General features: G+C 56.6%; 3 protein-coding genes across 7 annotated transcripts in view; 1 reads left to right on the forward strand and 2 right to left on the reverse strand.

Annotated features, from left to right (window-relative positions):
• Nucleotides 1-336: 336 nt before the first annotated feature.
• LOC106033059 (E3 ubiquitin-protein ligase HECTD3) lies at nucleotides 337-14,616 on the reverse strand. Of its 2 annotated transcripts, XM_067001874.1 has the most exons (21): nucleotides 14,182-14,613; nucleotides 13,343-13,503; nucleotides 12,577-12,669; nucleotides 12,146-12,281; nucleotides 11,571-11,686; nucleotides 11,181-11,294; nucleotides 10,622-10,704; nucleotides 10,067-10,232; nucleotides 9,503-9,584; nucleotides 8,358-8,540; nucleotides 7,677-7,729; nucleotides 7,277-7,341; nucleotides 6,720-6,823; nucleotides 6,248-6,367; nucleotides 5,801-5,890; nucleotides 5,227-5,433; nucleotides 4,747-4,876; nucleotides 4,233-4,307; nucleotides 3,931-4,012; nucleotides 3,746-3,817; nucleotides 337-3,509 (listed from the first exon to the last, which is right to left on the reverse strand). In XM_067001874.1, exons 1-21 carry the CDS (start codon nucleotides 14,509-14,511, stop codon nucleotides 3,425-3,427), a joined length of 2,547 nt encoding a protein of 848 aa, XP_066857975.1. In that variant the 5' UTR covers nucleotides 14,512-14,613; the 3' UTR covers nucleotides 337-3,424. The 2 variants fall into 2 exon arrangements, with proteins under 2 accessions (XP_066857975.1, XP_066857976.1); XM_067001875.1 differs by lacking the exons at nucleotides 337-3,509; nucleotides 3,746-3,817; nucleotides 3,931-4,012 and adding an exon at nucleotides 4,046-4,140 and having other exon boundaries at nucleotides 14,182-14,616.
• Nucleotides 13,805-18,467, forward strand: UROD (uroporphyrinogen decarboxylase). Of its 3 annotated transcripts, none has more exons than XM_013176369.3 (10): nucleotides 13,805-13,869; nucleotides 15,841-15,953; nucleotides 16,038-16,117; nucleotides 16,353-16,415; nucleotides 16,501-16,698; nucleotides 16,936-17,097; nucleotides 17,241-17,378; nucleotides 17,625-17,725; nucleotides 17,998-18,064; nucleotides 18,190-18,467. In XM_013176369.3, exons 1-10 carry the CDS (start codon nucleotides 13,820-13,822, stop codon nucleotides 18,352-18,354), a joined length of 1,137 nt encoding a protein of 378 aa, XP_013031823.3. In that variant the 5' UTR covers nucleotides 13,805-13,819; the 3' UTR covers nucleotides 18,355-18,467. The 3 variants fall into 3 exon arrangements, with proteins under 3 accessions (XP_013031823.3, XP_047914922.2, XP_066857977.1); XM_048058965.2 differs by lacking the exon at nucleotides 13,805-13,869 and adding an exon at nucleotides 14,766-14,864; XM_067001876.1 differs by lacking the exon at nucleotides 13,805-13,869 and adding an exon at nucleotides 15,676-15,704.
• An 891-nt stretch (nucleotides 18,468-19,358) lies between these two features.
• Nucleotides 19,359-23,277, reverse strand: part of ZSWIM5 (zinc finger SWIM-type containing 5) — an 89,679-nt gene continuing 85,760 nt past the window's right edge. For both annotated transcript variants that reach the window (XM_067001873.1, XM_013176365.3), the window contains exons 12-14: nucleotides 22,315-22,478; nucleotides 21,908-21,989; nucleotides 19,359-21,830 (exon numbers count right to left, since the gene is read on the reverse strand). In XM_067001873.1, the coding sequence (XP_066857974.1) occupies nucleotides 20,968-21,830; nucleotides 21,908-21,989; nucleotides 22,315-22,478 (1,109 nt within the window). In that variant the 3' untranslated portion in view covers nucleotides 19,359-20,967. The remainder of the gene's footprint in view (nucleotides 21,831-21,907; nucleotides 21,990-22,314; nucleotides 22,479-23,277) is intronic.

Consider the following 23,277-nt stretch of genomic DNA (forward strand, 5'->3'; position numbering starts at 1 on the left):
CAGAGATAGGCATTCAGGGAGCAGGAGCAGCGAAGAGCGAGGCTGGCAGAGCTCAAAGGTCCCCACGCCTCTCCTGCGCTTGCGAGCTCGCGCAGCGGGTCATAGTCCAGCTCCATCCCTGCCTGCAGAGGCACGGTGCAGCCCCAGGGGACAGCTGGCACCCCGGCAGTGCCGCTGAACAGGAGCTCCCCGAGGGCCAGGCTCTTCTCCCCCCAGGGCCAATTTCTGCTTCACTTCCAGCTGCCTCTCGTGACATCCTTCTCCAGCACTGCTTAACGTGGCAGAAACATGCAGGAGCCCCAGCCCTGGCAGACAAATTGTCAGAAACACCAGGAGTCAGTAGTTAGTTCGCTTTATTTTAGAGCCTACATGAGGTAGGGGCAGACAGATCCTGCCAAACTATTTATAGCTTGTCATAGTCCAGGGTATTAGTGGAATAACAAGAGGAGCTAGTCTACACGTGCGTATTCATCACCTGAAGCTATTCTATGACAACAGCAAGCTGAAAGCAGGGGGGAGAAAGAGAGAACAGTTACTCGGAGCTGCCACAGCACAAATCCCTCCCCCAGCCCTTCCGTGCACACCCCTCAAGCTAGCAGCCCTGGCACATGTTGCCGTTGCTTCCTAGCTCTGCCTCACCCCAGCTCCAAGGCGTCAGCACCTTTCTCAGGATGGCACTGGCTTGAAAATTGACCTTGACCTGCTTGAAACTCGGCGACAGAATGGGGACGCGCAGCCTCTGGCTCCTGCTCCCAGCTCCCTGTGCTACCCAGGAGGGCCCCCTCGCCCTGGCCACACACAGCACAAGTCCCAGGCAGGGGCACTTGGCCGGTGTCAAACACGGTAGCAGACAGCTACTACCCACAGCTTAAGAGATCAGAGGAGGAGGAAGAGGAGGAATGTAACCCAGGACTGAAATTACACCTAATTTTGCCTCCTGACGTTGGCCAGAACAGGGCCAGGCTGACCTTTTCTGCAATTTGCTGGGCTGTCACAGCAGAAATTTTACTTGTGATTGGCTTTAAAACACCACGTACAAGGCTGCGGAGGACAGCCAGGTGAGTTACCTGCTCCCCATTCCCTGCTAACCTTTGCACATCATGATCTGTGGGGTGTTTTTTTTTGGATCCTTACTCAGCAGCCACGTTTGTCCTCTGACCTCACTGCAGCGATCGGCTCTTCCTACAAGTGGAAGGGCTTTCACGGGTCTCTACAGCACAGTACAAAAACATGGCAACGACTGCTGTTGTCATTCCCCAACACGTTGCCATAACACAGAGCCTGTCCGTCCTCACAGCTGATGTCAGCTCACCCTCTGCCTTTGGAGGAGGTGACCAGAGCTATTTTATCTACCCATCTCCACGCTGCCCATCAACCACCTGTCCGTCCCCTGCCCTGCAGTAAAGCACCAGAGAGGAGCCCATTTTTCCTCCTACTTCTGTAGTTCTGCTCAATAAATGACCTGACCTTCTGCTCTTCTCCCTTAGAGTCAAGTGAGCAAAGCTGGAGAAAGCAGGATTGATTCCAACCTGTCGGTGGCCAGAAAGGATGCCCATTTAAATCCTATCTTACCCCGCTGCTTTCTGGGCTCTCCAGCTTGATGCTGAAGATCCTTCAGCGGCACTCCTGACCCAAGGCCAAGCCAGCAGGTCACAGCCCTCTCACCAGCTCACTCCTGGCCATTTAAAACATCCTAGGACACGACAGCCACAAGAGCAGAAAGGTCTCACACACAGACCCTGCTCCTGTACACACTGCTTGTTGAAATCAGCCACGAAGTCATAAGCTCAATTCTGAGATAACTGCAGAAAAACTCCTCCAGCAGACCGGGCTTAACACCCACCATGTCACATGGAAGGCTCTGCTGCAGGAAATGGCTGCCAAAAACAACTTCCCTGCTCACTCCACTTCCTACTCCTTCCACTCACTGCAGCGCAGGAGACCTCAGCCCATGTTCTCTGCTGATCCTACACTCCTTTCAGTACGGCCCCTCAACAGGCCTGGGAATACAGCAGTTTCCAAGGGAAGTGGTAAAGGGAAGGACTTCATTTACAACTGGAAGCGATTTCTGGATGACGGACTCCTTCAAGAGAGGACAGAAAGGCAGGAAGTGTTAAAACAAGATAAACCTTAATTCACAGCATTAGCCAGTGAAGGCAGAGATAGTGACTCAGTGGCTGTTACTAGCGATGGTCCGACCGACCACGTGGACTGGAGGTGCAGCTGGGGTATAAAAGCAGACTGACATTGGGAGCTCACAGTGCCAGGCAATGACTAATCCTGCTCAGGGCTGGAAAGATCCAGAAACATTTCCAATAGTCTTGAAGCTGTAAAGCTTTCATTGCCCGATCCTCAGTCACACACTGACCTGCTAGCACGTAACCTGCTCAAGGAGCTCCAACCTCTGATACCCACAGTCTCTCCTCTCCCCTGGGGCAAAGGCTTTCCTCCCCATGGCAGAGAGGAGCCCAGTGCTGCCTTGCCTGCTACTGCTCCTACCCTCGCTGTCTGGGAGAAGAGCTTGGCCCTGCCTGCACATCTCCATGAGAACCGTAACAGATTAATTTTAACACAGGCTTTTAGGAGAAAACCATAGCTCAAAGAGCCCGGGAGAACAGCTGCTAGGCTACCAGCATGGCCTGGGCAGAATGCAGAACCAGAAGGTTACAGAGCAGGAGGGAGTAGACAGTTCCCACCTCCTGAAGGGGAGCAGCTTCCCCGGCAGTTGCTGCCGTGCAAGGAACCACGGGTGGTCACAGGAACAGGGATTCTGTGGGATGTAACAGCATGGGAGTCCTCTCCCGACAGCACCCACAGTCGTGCTGTGAAGGTCTGTCGTGACACCTGGTGGTCAGAGGCACCCCTGCAGCACCTGTCACCAGCCTGCTCCATTTCTTCATAAACTTAGATGAATCATCACATTTCCATGACCTCACTTAAGTCAGGAACAAGGCAAATGAATGTGGTCAGGACACTCAGACTAGGGCAGCGAGCTTCTCTGAGCACCCCCATGGTCTCAGCTGCAGCTCCCAGTTCTTTGTCCTGTACTGTAACCTGCTGTGCAGCTTCGGGGCCCTACCCACTTCTCTTTGGAGCAGAGCACAACCTGGAAAGAGTAAGTTATGAGGCTGCAATGGGGACGCTTGGAGAAAACACTCATTGCAGAAGTCTACCAGACCTTTTTGATGTATGAGGGCTGGGAACAAGGTTTCATGACTACAGTCCCATTTACACTCCAAGCTAACTCCCACCCTGCTGAAGTTCCAAACCTCCGTGTCCAAAGCGGTGCTGGTTACCACTGCAGGGAGCCGGGCTTCACACCTACATGTTTATTATATATACATATCCTGCGGGGACAAGGGAGCTCTTCCCTCTGCATGGTTCTGTCAAGTGATTGTCCGTGCTTCTTGGTCAGGTTGCAACATCACTCTTCCCACGGACTCATATCCGTGTCAATGGCCACGCAGTTATAGGCCGCGTAGCGTAACTTCTCTTCACATACCTTGGCTCTAGGGATGGTAAGAGGGGAAAAAACAAAAAGTAATTGCCATTGCTACATCTGCCAGCTGAGATGACAAGATGGAGGCTATGCTTCAAGAGCTGCTCACAGATTAAATCACAGCAGCCACAAGGCAGTTTGGGGAACGTTAGTGTGGCAAAGCAATGGGAGCTCTATAGGTCAGCATCAAAACTAAGAGAGCCCATAGAGAGAATCTCCCAGAAGCAGGGAAGCAACAAAACTTACGTGGCATAGTTGGGCAAGAAGAGGGTACTGGAGCAGGTGGATGACTCCGGCAATGCATCTGTCGTTTCAGAGCTTAGGGAAGGTGACAAACTGGTCAGAACCAGCAAGCCAACGAGGCAGGAAAGAGCAGACCACAGATCCCTTTGATCTGTTAGTCTCACAGTCTACATAAAAAACGTACTCACCCCAGTTTGTCTGGATAGATGTAGATCCGTGCTGGAAGGCGGCTTCTGCCAGTGACAAATCTGAGGAAACGGCTACGATCCTCTGTGAAGGGAGAGCCAAGACATCAGCAGGTCCCAGGGAGATGTGAGATCAAGTACAGCCACTTCCAGGTATCCCCAGCATTAGTGAGCTTTCCCTTGGCCCAACAGCTTGCTCTACTTGGTTCCCACCTGTTCCCCAGGCAGCAACGAGGGTGGTTTCACTCTCCCAGTTCCCACCAGCACACAGGGGTAGATGTGCAGGGGTAGAACAAGTCACTCACCATTGGTGAAGTTGTTGAGTGCTTCCCAGAAGTACTGAACACGGGTGTCCAGTGGCTCAAAGTCCTCAAACCGGGCTGGCAAAAAGGATACAGAAAAGGATTCTATTAGAGATTCCAGCTCCTCATGGATAAATAAGAGCAGGGTCTCCCCTGCTCATCCATAGGTCCTCTACAAGCACAGAAAGAAGCTCTGAGGTACTTGCAGGGTGTGAGCACAAAGACCCAGGGTGCAAGGAACACATGTACTCAGGCCTCCCCCAGAAAACATGTCCAGATCCATGTCTCAGCTCCACAGAAGCTCAGTTACTGGCATCCCACAGATGTCCCACCCCTCCTCTGAAGCCCAGGATGGGGACTGGAGAACCCCTGCCCCTGTCAGCATCCAGCTAAGGGCACAAAGTGGCCCACATTCTTACTGTAATAAAAGCTAGTATCTGCCTCCCACACCTCTCCTTGTCCCAGCATGGATAGAATGTTTTCAGGGAAAGAATTTTTGGCAGAGCCCTTCACTTACTGAGCTTCTTCAGGGCGTCAACTGTGACTTCAGGGTCTCCACAGACTTTCTTTTCCAGCTCCTGCCAGGTGAGGAGGTCAAGAACAGCTTGGGGCACCACCTTCAGCAGCCCAGCCTGCATGGCCATGATCTGAAAAGGAGACGAAGCAGGTGAGCAGCACGCCTTGCCTACTGTTCTGGCTCAGGGTTGAGCCTGGAGACTACTGGACTGAAGCCATGTGACTGCTCAGCAAATGCTCCAAGGCACCTAGAAAGGGGAACAGGATCCCGCAGAGATGCACTCCAGTTCAATCAGGAAGCCTGAATCATAGCTGGGAATAAAATCCCACGTCTCTCATGCTGCTACAAGTCACCATGAAGGACTTCCTGCTATTACACTAATGAACACAGGGACATTAACTGCGATGCATTCCATCAGACACAGACTGGAAGAAATGTCTCTGGGAACAAACGGCAACTTATGCTATGGGGCAGCATTACCTGCTCCTTGCTCTCCTCCAGTCGAGCCTTCTGCACCAGGCGGATGAACTCCTTGCGGTCCTCGTAGCGTACCACGGTGTTGCTGCCGTTGGGGATCAGCTCCACCATGCGCTGGTCACTCAGCACCGTTGTGTATGTCAGCTCATTCCCAAATTTGAACTCAAAGGTGTCTTTGTCCATCACTTCCATCACCTCCAGGAGCTTCACCTGCACAGGTAAGTGCTTGTAAGAGAGATGCCCAGCGGGCAGGGGTGTGTCTGAGCCCCCATCTCCTCCCTTCCCAGACAAGGGCTGGAGTGACTGAGAGCAGCACAGCATGGGATATGCTGACCTGCAGCTGCACTTGCTGTTTAGCAGCCCCTGGGGCATTGTCTGCTGGAAGCAATAGTCAGCACAACTACATCTTTGTATTAGCTGAGGGATGTATTAAATGCTAATGGTGCTCTTTTTGCGTATTTTTTTTTTTAACACATCTTTGAAAGAGGCAAGTACAACATGGGGGCAGGGAAGCAAATCACAGTCTTGCTGAGCGCTACAAGGAACAGCATAGGCACAGCCTCCCAGCCCCTCTCACCAGCACAGAGTCCACAGCAGGGAAGTCTTTGCTCCAGCTGACCTCCTCCCCTGTTAATTGTTTCCATACAAAGCCAGGAAGAGCCAGGACCTGAAGGAGGACAATAATTTTGCTGAGTCTGTGAGAAAGGAGATGTCCCCAGAGATGGAGATGAGGCTCAACCACAAAGGAGGTTCCTCACTCTCCCTGTCCTCATGCAGGGCTCATCAGGTACCTCGGCCTACACGGAAGTTAGCAGAGACCGGACACCCTCTCCCAGGCTCCCAGCAGCATCTCCCAAAACTCAGACTGTGAGGTCTCCTAATACTTCAGCCCCAAATCCTGACAAACACCTTTTTCCCCAGTGTGTGACAGGGCCTGCCTGTGCTCCTGTTGGACAGGCTGCAGAAAACGACTAACAATCCCTTTGTGGCAAAACTCAATTCACAGACAAGGTTGAAAACTCACCAGAAACTCCTTGCCCCTCAGAGCTGCTCCCATGATCTGCCCGATCCACTCGTACTTTGGGAAGTCTTTACAGGAGGGGTTGGGGACATACATGTCCCTAGCTTCTCCAGTGCTGTTGCCCTACAGGAGCAAGAGTCAAAACTCCGAGTCATAATCTCAGCCCAGCATGAAGCACCACAAACAGTTTTTGCAGTGACCCTGGGGATTTCTCACAATGGAAGAGGGCTACACCCCACCCAACACCCTTGGCAATATTCCTAGCGAGAGAAGTATCCAGATGCTTATCAACTAATCCTAAAACTAAATGTCACAAAGCAACCTGTCCAGCCCTTCAGGGTTCATGAGGAAAGGCTTTTGACTCGCAAAGGTAGGTGCATCCCAGGCACGCGAGGGGACAGGGACAGCACTGCTTTGCCAGGCACAGCACTGTGCACTAGGCACTGTCTGCCTCAAGTACCCCAACCCACAGCACCTGGTTGGACGTGCGCACAAAGAAGGGCAGGGGCACAGGAGTGTCTGCTGAGCTGGGGCACAGCTCCTCTGACATGTCCGCCAAGCTGTCCCGAAAACCGCCACCTGCAATCCCAAAAGAATGGCATTTTTAGTGATGGATACTCCTCCTGTGGTGGTTCTCGGAGCTATGGAACAAAAAGGCAAGGAATTATGGTTCAGCCCAGCCCACAGCTGAGCAGGCGGCTCCTGCCACAGCCTTACAGCACCAGAGGAAATAAGACAATAGAATTAACATCCCTGGTCTGGCCTGAGAAGGATAGCCAGAGTGGCTGTCTGGTTATTGACACTGGCACTGTCAAAGTTGCTGCTAATGACTAACAGAGGTCTGATACCTGTGTCAGCACAGTACTCCTTACCCAGGACATCACAAGGGGTAGCAGGACAAGGTGACCTGCCTTCCCTCTCTCCTCCAGCAGCAGTAACGCTGGAAGTTAACGAGAAGCCCCGCAGCAACAGAGTCACCCCACCAACCTCCAGTTCTGCCCCAGAGGAGCCCCTTCCCCCCGCAGCCCCTACCTTGGTCAATGATGCCCTCTGCGATGAATTTGCACTCCCACCACTGGTCGTAACGCAGCGGCCACCTGTGGAGAACCAGGCACTGCATGAGTGGCTGCTCAACCCCTGCACGCCCAGACCCAAGGAGAGACTGGAGAGGCAGCAGGGACACCAGGGGTCTGTGGCAGACCAGCCTGGGCTTAGGACAGGACAAAACCTCAATCTCCAGAGTCAGCTGCGTCCTCAGCAGGGAGGAAACACCTTGGGGAACAGGCCCTGATCCCATGGCTGAGCTGGCTCCCGCCCTAGCAAACCCTCTCCAGAGCACAAGACACACAGGCGCTTCCCAAACACCCTGCTGTGACAGAGGACACAGCTCCCAGCACTGCACGCTCCCCTCCCTACCCCAGATGCTGCTCACCTATAATCCAGAGGCTTTTCAAACTTGTCAGAGGGTTTCAGGCCTTCATATACCTGCAACAGAGAAGATCAAGGCTGGTATCCCCTCTCCAGGAGAACTGGTACCAAGTAAGGCTGAAAATTGGAAGGAATCTGGTTTGTCTCAACTCCCTAAATACTGACTGAAGCTGATCTCTAAATGGTCTAGGAGCCCAGCCAATCCTTGGAGCTTTCTAGTCTCAGAGGTGCACCAAACACATGAAAACTCACAGCATCCAGAGCTATTTGTGCACACATCAAGCAATCAGTCTTTTGAAGATGGGGAGAATGACAATAGGAAGATTTGCTGTAAAATCACAGAATGGTGTGCAGCTGAATTATTGTTGTCATACAAGAAGTCTTTACTGTCCTTTAAGTGTAATGAGATTGTTATGCTCTGGATTAGCAACGTGTCACAAAGTCTAGTACAGAGCAAAGACTTCAGCTCACATATCCCAAATCCCTCCTAGAAGATATTCCTGGATAAGGGACCATAGGCACTATGTAACCACAGAGTCTAGGAGTCATGCGAAGAAGCCTTGAAGTCACCAGGTTACTCCAGCTCCCAAGCTGCCCCCTCCACCCACCTCCACGTGGTTCATTTTGGTTTTAGGGTGCTCTGCTCTCCTCAGAGCAGTGGGGACATCTCCAGGAGGAGCAGTACCTGGGTGAAGACAGCGTTCTTGCAACTGGGGTCCAGAGCAGGGTTGTCTCGGTGCTCCATAGCCAGGCGTCGGTTAATATAGAGGCGCGGCATGAAGTTGGGCTTGCTCGTCTCCGAGTCCTTCAGACACTGGGTAATGAGAGCTGTGCGCCTCTTGGACAGCAACAGGAACTGCTTGATATGCTGCCAACAGGGAAGTTCAAAATGTCAGAAGTGCCCAGTGCCCAAAACATTACCTGCTTCCTACTGAAGCCACTGCACTGCCAGGTCTTTTCCCTTCCCAGAAGCTCTGCCTTCCACACACAGCCACATTCTCCTTGACAGCATTTGCTCCATCTGATCTGATGTCTGTGAAAGAATTTACTTTCTGGCTTCACGGAGATAGCAAGCCCAATCCTCTCTCCCATCAGCAGTCATCTGATACTCACACTCCAGTGCTGCTTGGACTCTCCCTCACTCTCACCACAACATAAGTCTTACTATTGCTCCTATTTGTAATCAAACCAAGCTTTGCTAGACAAACAAGAATCCTCAAATGCTTTGGGTCTTAAGCTAAGCTGGCACAGGAATTGCAGTGCTCTCTAACACTAGAGAGTTCTGTCTGGAAACACACAGAATTGGCCTACCCTAGCAATGCCAGGCATATGCATTCTGGGATAAGATGTGAGGAAAACAGACAACTGGAGGGACAAGCTGAGTCTTATGAGAAAGACACAAATCAAAAGCCAGAAAATAGTCATTGGTAAGAAGCCTTGCCATTTGGACACAGCCAGCTCAAAACTGCTGGCAGCAAGTGCAGGAACAGAGCGTCCTGGGCTGCGATCTCAGAGGGGATGTGTGCCCAGCTCACACACCCGGTTCTGCTATGGTCTGGGTCCTTTTGTGGATGCAGTGCTCTCACCCCAGAGTCCTGTTTTCATTCTACTTGTTACTGCATAGCTACACGTTTCCCCCACCAGTGTTCTAGCAGGAAACTAGTCTCTAAAACAATATCGCCTTTCACAGCTTTAATGAATGGATCTCAGCCAGGTATTTCCCTTGAGCTGCTTTAAAGGCAACAAGGACTGACTGTCTCCCTTGCCACAGCCCAAGTTCAATCACCCTGCCAGACTGAGGCCCTGTAAGACACAGAGGGAATCACTCACCTTAAGTTTGCTGAACGTGCCAATAGTGTGATCCCAGGCTGGCACCAAGTGATGCAGGACACTATCCAGGAGCTTGATGAACCTAAATCCCAAAGACAGAACTGCGACACCCTGGAGGGACAGGCATCTGCATAAGCCTGTTCCAGGCCAGGCAGTCCAGACACAAGCAGAAAAGCAGCAACTGATCCAAACACAACCCAGCTTGGCCTTTTAAATCACATAGCCTTTGGTACCAAATTCCCACTCCCTCAGCACCTCAGGGACCATGCACTTCTCACAAGGGACTCTGCATTCACCTGCTCCCCCACCCCTTTCCCTCCCTCAGCATAGATATGCTGCGCCGGCAACATGCAAGAGGCTGAACTTGAGCTGCAGGATTCCTCTTAAAATGTAGGGAAGCTACCCCAGAAAACCCACGTTGCTCTTAAAAGCCTCTGCTATTTCCTCCAGGATGCTTGTCTCAAGGGCAGTCACACAGCTTTACAGCTTCTAACCCTATTTGGGCTAGAGAGGTCACCAATCCCTGCAGACAGCACCCCACAGCGTGCCCCCTCCATGCAGTACCTCTGAATGAGCACAGCCCTCCGGTACAGCAGGTCAGGGTCTGTCCCTTCCAGGCGCGGGTAGCGTACTAAATTGGCCAGCTGGAACATGTCAGCACTGAGCCCCAAGTCCCTCTGTCGGGAGGATTTGATTTTGATGCCCCGGAGGCGAACGTCAATCCCATCATCTGCCAAAGGAAGACCAACAGATAATACGCTAAGCCCATGAGAAAGCAAGCCTTCCAGCCCCAGCAAGCCAGTTGTGTGAGAGAGGGCTGTAAGTGAAAGCACTAGGAACATGACCATCCTCATCAGCACTGGGAGCCTGAAATACCTTTGTTTAGAAATGGGGGATTTAGAGAAGAATAAAAACAACAACAAAAGAAACAGAGGTAGGGAAAAACAGGCTGAAAGCACACGGCTTGCAAACCTCCAGGTTGCCCTGGAGTTTCCCATGGTTCTTTCACATCTCATTTGAAACAGCCAACAGGGCCAAGAAGTACAAGCCACGGGAACAAAATAAATGTACAGTATGTCACAGGTGCGCTATGCATGTGGCCATAACACCCAGCCCTACCTCTGCACTCCACAATCCGGATCTCGATGACAGGCAGGTGCGTCGTCATGTCCTCAAGGACGCACACATCCCCAATGTAACTCCTGCAAGCACAGAACAGACAGGGGCTGCAGAGCTGTTCCCTTGTTCATCCTGCCACAATCCACTTGGCTGCTTGTAAGGAAAGAGGGCTTGCATCCTTGAAATAGGAGGCTGAAGGAGGAACCCAGACCCAGGCACCCGTCTCCATCACTGCCACAACACGGTCCACGCGAATGCCCGAGACTCCTGGTGTCTCAGGCCTAGGCAACATGCTCCTGTTTGGTCCCAGCTGCCTGAATTAACCCAGCAGCTACAGGGTTGCATTGGCATTTCTGTGCTAACCATCAAGGCCAGGCTTGTAAGAGATGGGAACGGGGTTTCACAGTGCCTGTTAGGCTGCAGAGATGCAGCATGCTTCTCCCAAGGCCCTGGGACTCTAAAGCAAGGCTGGTGCTAGCATGACTGCTTATGGTTGGGGTGCCTAGTGCCTCAGGCCCCTGGAGGGGCCATGCTACACTCCCCACCTCCATCCACTCACTCATCAATGCCGACATCATTCAGTTTCTTCAGATTGTCCCCCTCACCCCCGTACACAGCGACCCGCTTGGGCATGAAGTTCTCATCTGTGGTGTCAACGGTCAGCAGGAGCTTCCTGCAAAAGGAAGCATGAAATGAGAAGACAGCTCTGCAGCTCAACACCCACCACTGCTCCCCCCTCGTGGCCTGGTCCAGGCACAGGCAGACGGTGCTGGGCCCCCTGGGTACCGGTGACAATGCTGGCTAAGTGCCTTTCAAGCCCAGAGCCAGAGCAGGGGACGAGGGTCAGGGAGAGCAGGGCAACCTAGGGCTGTGACAGGCTCATGCACAGAGCAGGGGCTGCAGTGCCTGCCCCAGCTGCAAGCCAGCAGACAGAGGAGAAAAGCCTCACTTGACGATGGTGCCTTTCTTCATGTTGAGCCGCACCCAGTGCTGGCCCTGGGACCCGTCACTCTCCCAGTACGTGTCGGCATGGCTGTCGGTCAAACACGACACATTGAAGTCTTCCTGGAAAAGGGCAGTGAATGAAGGGAGGATCAGATAGGGGTAGGATTAATTTCCCTTTAGTGGCTACTTTTGACATGAATCGTAGAGCCAGAGGGCTCGTTCCCATTTGCTGGGCTGTGGGAAGACACAAGCAGTACAGAGCGCACGGGAAGCTGGGGCTGACTTGCCAGCGTACTCTGGAATCACACACAGACTGCAGAGTATGAAACTCTCCCTAAAACCAGCTTAGCAGCTAGTATTAGCATTTGCTTCTGGGATCACAGCTTGTACAGTTCCTCCAGAGGCCTCGTTACACAATACACTGTGTGACACTCCCCTCTGGAACTACGCCGTCCCTCCCATATCCTCAAACACAGACCAGACCAACTCAGAGCAGGGCGGAACACCATGCACGCTCCCTACCCCAACGGCACAGCAGGGCTGATGCAGCCTTGCTCCTTTTCCCCACACGCTACTCACCGTGTAGGATGAGACATCGATGCTGTCCACATACTGCTTGACGCTGCCCAAGTTCTCGTCCTCTTTCCCAATATGATCATACAAGAAATGCACCAGGTCTTCATCGCATTCGTAAGTCCATGTCGGGGGCACAAACCTACCAGGGCAAAGCGGTCAGCAGTCTGGAGACACAAGGACAGCAAGGCTGCAGTGACTCCTGCCAGGTGAATAGGTCAGGGAATGCAGCTCCATGTCCTGCTTGCCTTGGTCTCACCCTGCTTTCTGGTTCAGTAGTAGGAACTGTGCTGAGCCCTGCTCCCCTTTGCTTCCCCACTGCTTGTCTTCCCCCACTCCCCAGCTGACAAGAGATGGCTGTCTGAGCAGCCAGGGAGAGACGGTGGCTTGCACCCACCCACAGCTGAAGCATGCACGCACTGCGAAACAGCTCGTACCGAAGCCTCTCTACTGCGGCCTCATCCTGCTCCATGGGCTTGGGTTTCGCTCCCAGGCGCAGGGAATATGTCAGATCCACCACTTGCTCCCATCTGAAACGAGATGGAAAAGGAGTGAGAGAATCCCAAGGGAAAGGAGCAGGTGGTTGAGAAGTAGCTGGAAGGGGAAGACATGAATTTAAAGCCCCACCACACTCCTTCCTCCATCATATTAGGTCTCATCAGATGCCATTTCTGTTCAGAGCATCCTTACTTCTGCCAGTCCACACCCAGCTGTGTGGGTAACAAGCATCGTGACCAAGCAAAACTGGGTAACTCCTTATCTGGACTCCCTATTACCTCATTTTAATGTAAGAAGTGGCCAAGTGGGCTGGGGCTTTACAGTCCAGAGCAGAAAGGGCTGAGGGACAATACAACAAAATCTCAAGCAGCAGGACATAGCTGGATGAAAGCTTCACTGCTCTCTTCCATGCAAGGAAAATGAGACATCAAATGAAGACAGCAGGTTCACATTAACAAGCTGAAGACTCTAAAATACAGAGACCTAAGGTTTAACACCTCTCCAGCTCCTCACTGTGGGCAGCAAAATCTTGATTTCTTTTCTAAGTCAGGGTCTGCAGGGGGATTTTGACATTTCCTGCATGTTGCACCCTTCCAAGATGCCAGGAAAGCAAGATGCTGCATGTGTGCTTCTGAAGCCGCCCAGGGAGCCATGTCAGTTATCGTGACATACAGAGAAGAGAGGATGTGAGCCACAGCTCCGTACCTGATCACAGGTTTGTAATCAACCCCAAACAGCTGCTGCTGCCTCTGGATCCTCTCCGTGGACTCGACCGGGACCAGCCTGTCCCCTCCTTCTGCGTGCTTGCACACCAGGACCCAGCCTTCCTCCAGATCACAGCCACTCTTGTACTCTTCCAGCTGCTCCTGCATGGGAAAACGCATTCTGTTGGGATCTCCATCCCGGGCTCAACCACGGGACAGAGGCAGAGGGGAGAAGACAGGCAACGCACACCAAGATGCTGTAGACCCCAAGGGATGGGGAATCTGTCAAAGGTTTAAATAAACCCCCCGAGCCTGTCCTGCTCAGAAACACTGCCTGTGTTCAGACAGGCACCACCGTGACCCTGCTACAGCCCTGGCCACCAGAGGCGTGTTCACTGTTGCATGTAGGGCCCCGAGGTGCTGTGGCAGACCCCCCAGACGCCCTGCCCACACCCTGTTTTCCTGCAGGAGTAGGAAAATGATCCTCGGGTCGTGGCTGAGGCCTGGACCCGGGGCAGGAGGAGGGCGGTGCGTCCTGTGCCCAAAGGATCTGGGCTGCGGGGTGTGGTGTGCTGGGCTGGAGGGGGACGGGGGGGCAGCAGGAGGGAAACATGGGGGGGGGTGGGTGCCAGGGGGTGGCGGTGGGGGCGGCAGGAGGCACCCGGCGGTGACAGGGGGTGACCGGGGGCGGCCGGGGGGGGGCGGCCGGGCCCCTCCGCGGGCAGGGCAGGGCGGGGCAGGGCGGAGCGGCCTCCCGGTCCCGGAGGGGCACCCCGGGGAGGGCTCGGCGGGGATAGAGGGCGGGGGAGGCAAAGGGGGGTCCGGTGCCCTCTCCGTTACCTTGCTGAGCTTCACCCAGAGCCCGGCGCCGTTGCAGTACTCCTCGCCGGTGGCGCGGAGGCAGCCGCCCTTCCGCACCTCGATGGTGGCCCGCGCCGCCCGCTTGCCGCCCCGCGCCGGCCCCGGGCTGTCCCAGACGCTGAGCAGGCTGCGGGCGGCGGCGGCGGCGGCGGCGGCGGCGGGGTCCTTGCAGATCTTGTACTGCACCTCCCGGGGCACGTAGCACAGCGCGGCGGGCAGCGCCCGGGCGCGGCGGAAGCACTCGCTGCACTGCAGCAGGAACCGCAGCCGGCCCAGCACCTGGTGCGGAGCCTCCCCGCCCGCACGCATCGCGCTCCGGGCACCGGCCACCGGCACCGGGAGGAGGAGGGCGGGGGGGGGGGGTCGGTACTCGCGGGTTTACGGCAAACCCCGCCCGCCGCCGGGGCAAGATGGCGGCGCCCGAGGGGAGGACGGAGGCAAGATGGCGGCGCCCGTGCGGCGTACGGAGGGGCGGGGAGCGGGGCAAGATGGCGGCGTACGGACGGGGACAGGGCGGGGCAAGATGGCGGCGGCCGTGCCGGAGGCGGCGGGGCGGGGTGGTGCTAAGATGGCGGCGGCCGTGAGGCGGGGCGGGGGGCGGTGCAGGATCGAGCGGGGCGGGCCGGGAAGCGGCGCAGGATGGAGGGAGGCGAGCGGCTCGTGTGAGTAGCGGGGACCCGCGGGGCTGCCCCTGTGCCCGCTCCAGGTCCCGTGAGGGGGTCGCCGGTGTGGCCCGGGGGTCCCTTGTGGGGGACACTGGTGCGATCCAAGTGTGGAACTGGGGACACTGGTGCGTGGAGCTGGGATCCTGCACTGGGGGCTCTGGGGTTGCACTGGGGACACTGGGGTGGCACTGGGGTGATGTGGTACTGGGGACACTGGGGAGGTGTTGGTTGACCCTGGGGACAGTGCTGTGGCACTGGGGACACTGTTGTGGCACTGGGGTGGTATGACCCAGGGGACGCTGCTGTGGCACTGGGGACACTGGTGTGGCACTGGGGAGCCGATCCCGCCCTCAGATGGCTCACTGGGGACACTGGAGCGGCACGGACCCCCATGGAGGTTCTGAGCATCTGTCCCTGCGGCCCCCACCCGTCAGAGCAGGACGGTGCTGGCTGTCCCCTGCAGGGTCCCTGTCCCACCCCATGCGTGGGCAGCCTGGGCTGCAGCTCAGGAGCGGTGACAGCACCGGGAGGAGGTTGGGGACATGGGGTGACCAGCTCTGCGGGCGCCTGGAGCTCTGGGGACCCTGCCCCACGCCGCCATCCCCGTGCTGCACAGCGCAGATAGGGGCTGGGGACAGCCCGCGGCGGGGCTGCCAGTGCCCCGGGCCCTGCTGGTCCCAAATCTCCCCAGGCAGGAGCAACTGCTGCCCCTGATAACGTAATCTCACAGACCGGGGGCTGGGCATTGCCTGTCCCCAGGGAGGGCCCTGCTGTCCCCCCCAAAGAGGCCCTGGGAGGTGACAAGGAGGGAGCGTTTGTCACCATGGACCCAGCTGGGTGCAAACCCCTACCCTGCAGTCACCGGCCGGGGAGCAGGGACGAGCCACCAGCCCTGCACCTGCAGCCCCAGGGTCCTGGCGGGGCACCCGGTCCCCTCTTTGGTGCTAACACCCCTCTGCTTTTTCTCCTGCAGCCCCAAAGGCTTCCCCAAGCTGAAGAATGACACGTTCCTGCGTGCGGCGCGCGGCGAGGAGACGGAGCACACCCCGGTGTGGTGCATGCGGCAGGCAGGGCGCTACCTGCCTGGTGAGTCAGTGGCGGCGTGAGGGGTTGGGGGGCGGTGACGGGGGGGGCAGCACGCACCTTGTCACAGCTGCAGGTTCCTTGCAGAGTTTCGGGAGACCCGGGCTGCACAGGATTTCTTTGCCACTTGCCGGAGCCCCAAGTTGTGCTGTGAGCTGACGCTACAGGTGAGCGTCCCCCGGGGAGGCTGTGTGTCCACCATCCCCTCTGGAATGGGGATGGGGAGAAACCTTAGGTCTGGCCCTTACCTCCAGGTGGCCCCAGTAGGTTGTGCAGCCCAAATCTTAGCTCAGGGGTCCTTGGTTATCAGACAGGGCCCTGTCCCATCCTGGGGACCCCACTGCTGCACGTGTGTGTCCCAGCCCCTCACTCATGCTGCCTCTTCCCCTCTGCTATCCACAGCCCCTCAGACGATTCCCCCTGGATGCTGCTATCATTTTCTCTGACATCTTGGTGGTGCCTCAGGTGAGAGTCACGGCTGGTGGTGGGGAGCAGTGGCTGGGAACGGGGCTGGGTCTGGGACCGTTATTCCATTCTCCCCCGTTCCCAGGCACTGGGCATGGAGGTTGTCATGGTCCCTGGCAAAGGACCCACATTCCCAGAGCCCCTGAAGGAGGTGGAGGATCTGCTGAAACTACGGAAGAAGGTGGACGTGACCGCAGAGCTGGGTTACGTCTTCCAGGCCATCACGCTGACACGACACAGCCTGGAGGGCAAAGTGCCCCTCATCGGCTTCTCCGGGGCGCCTGTAAGTGATGAGGCTCTGCAAGGTGGGGTTCCCTGCTCTTCCCTCTGGGGTGACTCTGGTCCTGGCACCCCCAGAGCTGCAGGGACCAGCTCGTAGCCCTCCTACATGTGTAGGGGACACTAAATGCAGAGCTGCTGCTGCTGCTTAGGGGTCTGTCTTCAACACCGACCCCATTACCAGCCCCTCGCATGTTTTCCATCTTAGTCACCCTCCTCACTCCGCTCCTCTTTCCCGCAGTGGACGCTTATGTCCTACATGATTGAAGGGGGCGGCTCCACTACAATGTCCAAGGCCAAGAGCTGGCTCTACCGTCACCCTGAAGCGAGCCACCAACTGCTGCGGCTGCTGGCTGACGTTGTCACCGACTACCTGGTGGGGCAGGTGGCTGCTGGAGCGCAGGTATGTCCAGGGGTGTTGGGACAGGTCCGGGCAGGGGGGCAGGGACTGCGGACAGGGTGCAGAAGGGGTCTGGCTTCTGGGAGGAGGAGGGACCAAGGCACTGCATGGTGCCCGCAGCTCTCCCAGCTCCGTGTATCTGCCAGGCGCTCCAACTGTTCGAGTCGCACGCGGGGCACCTGGGCCCAGAGCAGTTTCAGGAGTTTGCCTTGCCGTACATCCGAGACATCGCTCGGGGAGTGAAGAGCAAGCTGAAAGCAGAGGCGCTGCCGCTGGTGCCCATGGTGAGTCAGAACTGCCTGAGGTGTCCGTGGTGTGAGAGCATGGCCAGGGGAGGGAGGGGATAAGAACAGGCTGGGAACCAGTGCAAAGGGCTGCACCCATCCCTTGACAATCCCCCCAGTCCCAGTGCAGGGACTCAGCTCTAGGTACCTGTCACCAATGTAGCAGTGCGTCTGTTCCTGGCATCCTGCGCTCCAGCTGTTGGAGAGGGGCCTTACCCAGTTACTGCCCGTCTCCTCCTTCCCCAGATCATCTTTGCGAAGGACGCACACTACGCCCTGGGTGACCTGGCCCAAGCTGGCTACGAGGTGGTCGGTCTCGACTGGACCATCCGGCCCCAGGAAGCTCGGTAAGAGTCCAGCACAGCACCCAGGTGCCCACGCTGCACCCCAGGCTGGCTGCCCTGACCATTTTGCCTGCCCTGGTGCCCTGCTGAATCCCAGGACTGGAAATTTCTGGTTCAGAGAAACCAGAGGTGGGCATAGCCAGGCCCTGGTGCTCACAGCAGCCAGGAGCTGCACTGAGGGGTCCTGCGTGCCCCGTGGTGGGGTCTGCAGGCACCCGTCTGCCCCCGGTCTCTGCACCACATGCAGCAACTCACCTGCTTCCTTCTTACTGCAGTGCCCAGACAGGGAAAGACGTCACCCTGCAAGGGAACCTGGACCCCTGCGCTCTGTATGCGCCCAAGGTGAGCTGTATGCCTCTAGCCTCGGTTTCCCCACCTGTGACCCCCGTCTCACGTCCCAGGCTGGATGCGGACTGATGGGGATGGGGTACCCTGGGCTGACACGTGGTTTCCCACCGCGTCTGCAGGAGAAGATCGGGGAGCTGGTGAAGAAGATGCTGGAAGGTTTCGGGACCCAACGCTACATTGCCAACCTGGGCCACGGCCTCTACCCCGACATGAACCCCGAGCACGTGGGTGCCTTTGTGGAGGCTGTGCATGCTCATTCCCGCCACATCAACAAGCACAGCTGAGCCCAGGGCTTTAGGGACAGGACTGCAGTTTGGGCACAGCCGCCCTGAATACGGTGTTGTCAGGGGGCTTGCTCCAGGCTGGGATGCAGCATTAAACCAGCACCTTTTCCGTGGGAGCTGCGTGGCTCTGGCTGGGGGGACGGGGATCTCCAGCCCTGGAGAAGCTGAGCAGCGCTGCCAGCGGGGCACAAAGAGGTCAGGGGAACCACCGAGCTTCATCCTGGGGTCAGGATGGGGAAGCAAGGGGCACCTGGCAAGTGGGCGATGCTGCTGTCAGGCTGTGTGTGTTGTGCCAGGTGCCTGCAGGAGTACAGAGGGCACCTCCTGGCACTAAGGATGCGCTCAGCCCCGCCAGGGAAGGAGTGCCTGAGGCTGGCAGCATCACAGACGGGGAGCTTGGGGCTCGCACCCTGCTGCTGCCCCGAGCTCAGCATGAGCAGTGCCACAGCCCTGCTCAGGTGAAAACGGGCAGCATGACACTGATCCAGGGTGTCCCAGAGTGGGTGGGAGACCCAGCAGGATTCACCTGCGGGACAGCACCCTCGCCGCACCAGCACCACGCTGCACTGGCTGGGAGAGCAGCAGACAGCACAGCCATCACCCTCCTCACCCTCCTACAGCCTTTCTGGGACTGTCCTGCTGGCCCTTCAGATCCCTGCCCAGACCCACATTTCCCCATCTCCTCTGATCCCTGGGGGCCAGTTCTGCCTGGGGCTCAGCAAATCCTGCAGAAAGCCCCCTGGGGTGCTGGGGACGCAACACTGCATCACCACATCCCACACCCCAGCACACCCAGTGCAGTGCAGGGTGAAGCAAGGCCCAGCTGCCGCTTGCTCCACCGCTGCTCTGTGCCCCTCCCTGGGGTGCAGGAGCTGGGTGCCACAGGGAGCCGAGATCCCTCGGAGAGCGGTGCTGCCTCATACCCCGGGGATGTGCCCTGCTTGCGCTGTCTGGGCTGTCCGGAGCCCTCTCCAGCTTCAGAAAAACAAAGCAGATACACGCAGTAACGTTCATCCCTTTTATTATTAAACATCAGATGAAGAGGTCGCACACACACATACACGCACGCACACAAAAAAAAAAAAGAAAAAAAAAAAAAGAGAAACAGACTGGTTGAAGAATGCTATTTCGGTGGCGACAGATACCGAGTACAATTGGTTTCCTGGCCGGAGCGCAGACAAAAGTCACTTTCCAAAAATAAAAGTCAAACCAGACAGCAGATAACTAGCCCACATTCTCTAACTACAAGTCACCGTCCAGCCTGGCCCCGGCCCCCCCAGCCCTCCCGACCCGTCGGAAAAAAATGAAGCAAAACCTAAGAGCCGCTGGCCAGGGGCCGAAGACTGCTGCGGGTTGGCGCAGCCGGGACAGGGCCGAGCATCCCTGCCTTCCCCGCGGGGTGGGATGGCAGAGGGAAGCCCAGACACCCCACGGCAGCGTGTGGCTGCCCCGGCCCCGCTCCCTCCCAGCAGAAAGGCACCCCTTGGCGCGCACGCACCCACGCACCTCGCACACTCACACGGGCGCCCGCCGGGAGAAGGCGAAAAACCGGGCGACGTCCGAGGGGCCCACGCCGCTCCTGCGCCGTCCTCTGCCAGCGTCCGTGTGCGTCCCAGAAAGCGCTGCCGAGTCCCTTCCTTCGCTGTCCTCAAGCGCTGGGCTGCCGCTCCTCCCTCTGTCCCTCCGTCCGTCCGTCCATCCGTCCGTCTGTCTGTCCTGGGGCTCCGAGTTGAGCGGACGTTTGCCTCCCCCCATACCCTTTTCTCGCTGCCGACAATGCCGTGGAAACCTGAGAATGTTCGTGTGCCTCCTCCTCTTTTTGTCTGTGGTTGTGTTTGTTTTTTTTTTTGTCTTTAAATAATAGTTATAATAATAATAATAATAATAGCAATAATAAAAATAATCGCCCCAGCCCACGACAATTTCAAGTATCCCCCAAATAAAAGACAGAATTATAAATAATTATAACTTTACAATTTAATAATTGACACATATACTATAGTATTTACAGTATCATAAATGCTTTTTTTTGTGTTACTTTTAGTAAGCAATCCCTGAGAACAGTTACTTTAACTTGTTTTATTGAAGTATCTTCACAAATAGAGGAGTTTGCATGTCTCGGGCGGGTGGGAGAAGCGCTCTGCAAAGCCATCGCTTTTGGTGACGCATGAGGTTCTAGTGTTGCGGGTTTCTTTGCTTGCTCTTTCTTTGTTTTTTCCCCCAACATAATTTTTAAAGATTTTTGCACTTTGCAACCTTCGGATCCCTCCAGCGACCACTTCCTTCAGGAAAGAGGTATTAGATTTCCAGGTTAGCTTTTGGTATTGGCAAGGGAGGGCAGGGGCTGAGCAAACCATCCTTTTTCCCGTGGTTGCCTTTTGGTTTGTGCCCAAGGAATCTGTGGATCCTCTCAGCGTGTGAAATGGTTAAATCCGAGAAAGAAAATAAAATTAAAATAAAAAGAAGAAGAAAGAAAATAAAAAAGAAACAGAAGAACAGAACAGAGCAGCCTCTGCCGATGGGGGGAAGGTCTTCTCCGCTCTCCTTCCTTCTTCTCTCCTGAGTCCCCGTGCCACGGCCGGACCCTGCCGTGAGAGTGGCGGCAGCCGGGGCTCACCCAAACCGTTCCCGCACCAGCAGCATCAGTTTTTTCTTGCCTTTGTAGATTTGTTTGAGATTGTCAATGAACTGGGCGAACTGTATGTGCCCGTCCTGCGCCAGGAGGAAGGTCTCCCTGGCCTTGCTGAGGAACTCGATGAACTCCCCGTAGTGCCGCGGGCTGATGTGGGTGAGCCGGGAGTGGGTGGTGTTGATGTACGCGCTTATCGTGGCGTCCAGCAGCTGCCGCAGGGGTGCTTTGTCGGTGGACATCAGCTTCCCCGAGTTCCTGCGGCCGGGGATGCCGGCCAGGCCTGGGGCCGTCATGGTACAGCGGCGGAGGATGTCCGACAGCACCGTGGCACAGTGCACGCTCTTCACCACCAGCGGGATGATGGCTGCCAGCTCGTTTTTGCCCAGAGAGTGGCTCAAGGCGCAGGCCCAGAGCACGTCGTTGATGGCCGGGTGAGTGTCCTGGTTGTAGGCCAGGTTGAGATGCGTCATGGCCAGCGAGGCCAGCTTGAAGGCCCGCAGCGGGTAGCCCCGGTGCTCCATGTAGCGGGCGATGGTGAAGAGCTGGGTGTAGGTCATGCCGGTGGAGGCGGCGTCGATGACGATCTGGTAGGCGGTCTCGAAGGCGATGTGGTCCTTCTCGCAGAGGGTGAGGGCGGACAGGGCGCAGTTCTGCGGGTCCTTCATGGCGCACTGCAGGGCCAGGGTGCGGGCGCAGCTGGCCAGCTCCTCCCGCTGCGGGTAGTCCAGGCTCAGGCGCAGGATGGTGTTGTGGGACATCACCGTGGCCGCCACGATGCTGGTGGCTTCCGTGGGGGTGAACAGCGAGTACCAGCTCTGCAGGATGCTCACCAGGGCCCTCACCCCTGCAAGAGACACAGGGGTCAGGGAAGGGCCAGGAGAGCTTGAAACCCAAGCCTAGGGTTTCACTCTAGGCACTCACCCACTTCTGTAGCGCACGTCACCAGCCACCTCACCATCTCCCGCCGCCGCCAGTTGAGGGTGGACAGGGTCATGCGCATCACCTGCAAGGCAAACGTGGGGTGACCAGCTATTCTACGGGGCTCCACTGAGACCACCAACACCACAGGGCTCCCCCAAATTCCCCATGGCCCTGTTTGCGATCAGCTCGCCATGAAGTTCTCAGGTGCTGCCTCACCCAAAATCTCCTCCAAACCACTGCAGGGGCCTGGGGGCTGAGCTTACCCACTCAAGGCCACACGATGATGAATTTACCCCTTCCACGCGAGTCCTATATGCCATGGGGGGCAACCACCTACTTGGTGGAAGACCAGGTCCCACAATTAGGGGGGCAGAAGGGCCACCGCCATCCCCCGCGTTATCCCGTACCTGGAGCCCCAGCTCCAGCGCCACGTTGAGGAGTGTCGTGTCCGAGTTGCTGTCGGCTGGTGTGGCAATCTTGAACGCGTCCTGGGCCAGCTTGAAGATCAAGGAGGAGGAGTGGATGTTCTTCTGAATGGCCTCCAGCACCGTGCGCAGGCGCAGCATATCCCCTAGGCGCAGGCAAGGATGGTCAGGCAGCTGAGCCTCCCCCCAACCTTCCCCCGGCCCCATCTCCTGCCTGCACCAGGTGGTGAACCAGCCCCTCTAGACGTGCACATGAAGGGATGCTCATCAGGCCCTGAGGTACAACAGCAAAATGGGGTGTCTTCCCCACCACGCACTCCGCTGTGAGACCAGCAGGAACCTGAGACAGAGAAGCGAGGAGCAGCCCGGGCCACAGAGTCAAGCCCTGGCCTCCAGGACCTGCTCTAATCCCTTCAACTTGAGCCCTAGGAGGCAACAGAGCCACAGCATCCGTACTGGCCCGAGGCCATACTCCCACGCAGAGGATGAACAACCTGAGTGATCCCAGACATGTTCTGGTGCATCAGCAGGGAGCTCCAGGCCCCGAGCAGCAGCACCCTCAGCCCTCCAGAGCCCCAGGAAGGGCTCGGTAACATCAAGCTCTGCTCTATCACCCAGAACATGCCGTCCATTCGTGCCCTCGCTGGCCGCAACACCGCGATGCTCCACTGCAAACCACCTTCCTGCTCCCTGGGCAGCCACACCGACTCAGCCCCAAACCTGTCCCCCCCCAGCTCAGAGCCTTGCAGGGGACATCGGCACCTCCTACCAGCCCCTGTGGGACACAGGGTGGGGAGAGGGACCTTTGGCATGGGCACAGAACAGATGCTGCCATGTCACATCAGCCCCTCTGCCTTGCTCCAGGCTCGCGTTTCTACTCCCATAGTCACCAGCTGAGCAGATGAGCCTCGAGCAAAGAAAATAAAAAAAAAACGTGCAGCAATG

The sequence above is a fragment of the Anser cygnoides genome, chromosome 8 (assembly GCF_040182565.1).
Source record: "Anser cygnoides isolate HZ-2024a breed goose chromosome 8, Taihu_goose_T2T_genome, whole genome shotgun sequence".
Taxonomy (NCBI): domain Eukaryota; kingdom Metazoa; phylum Chordata; class Aves; order Anseriformes; family Anatidae; genus Anser; species Anser cygnoides.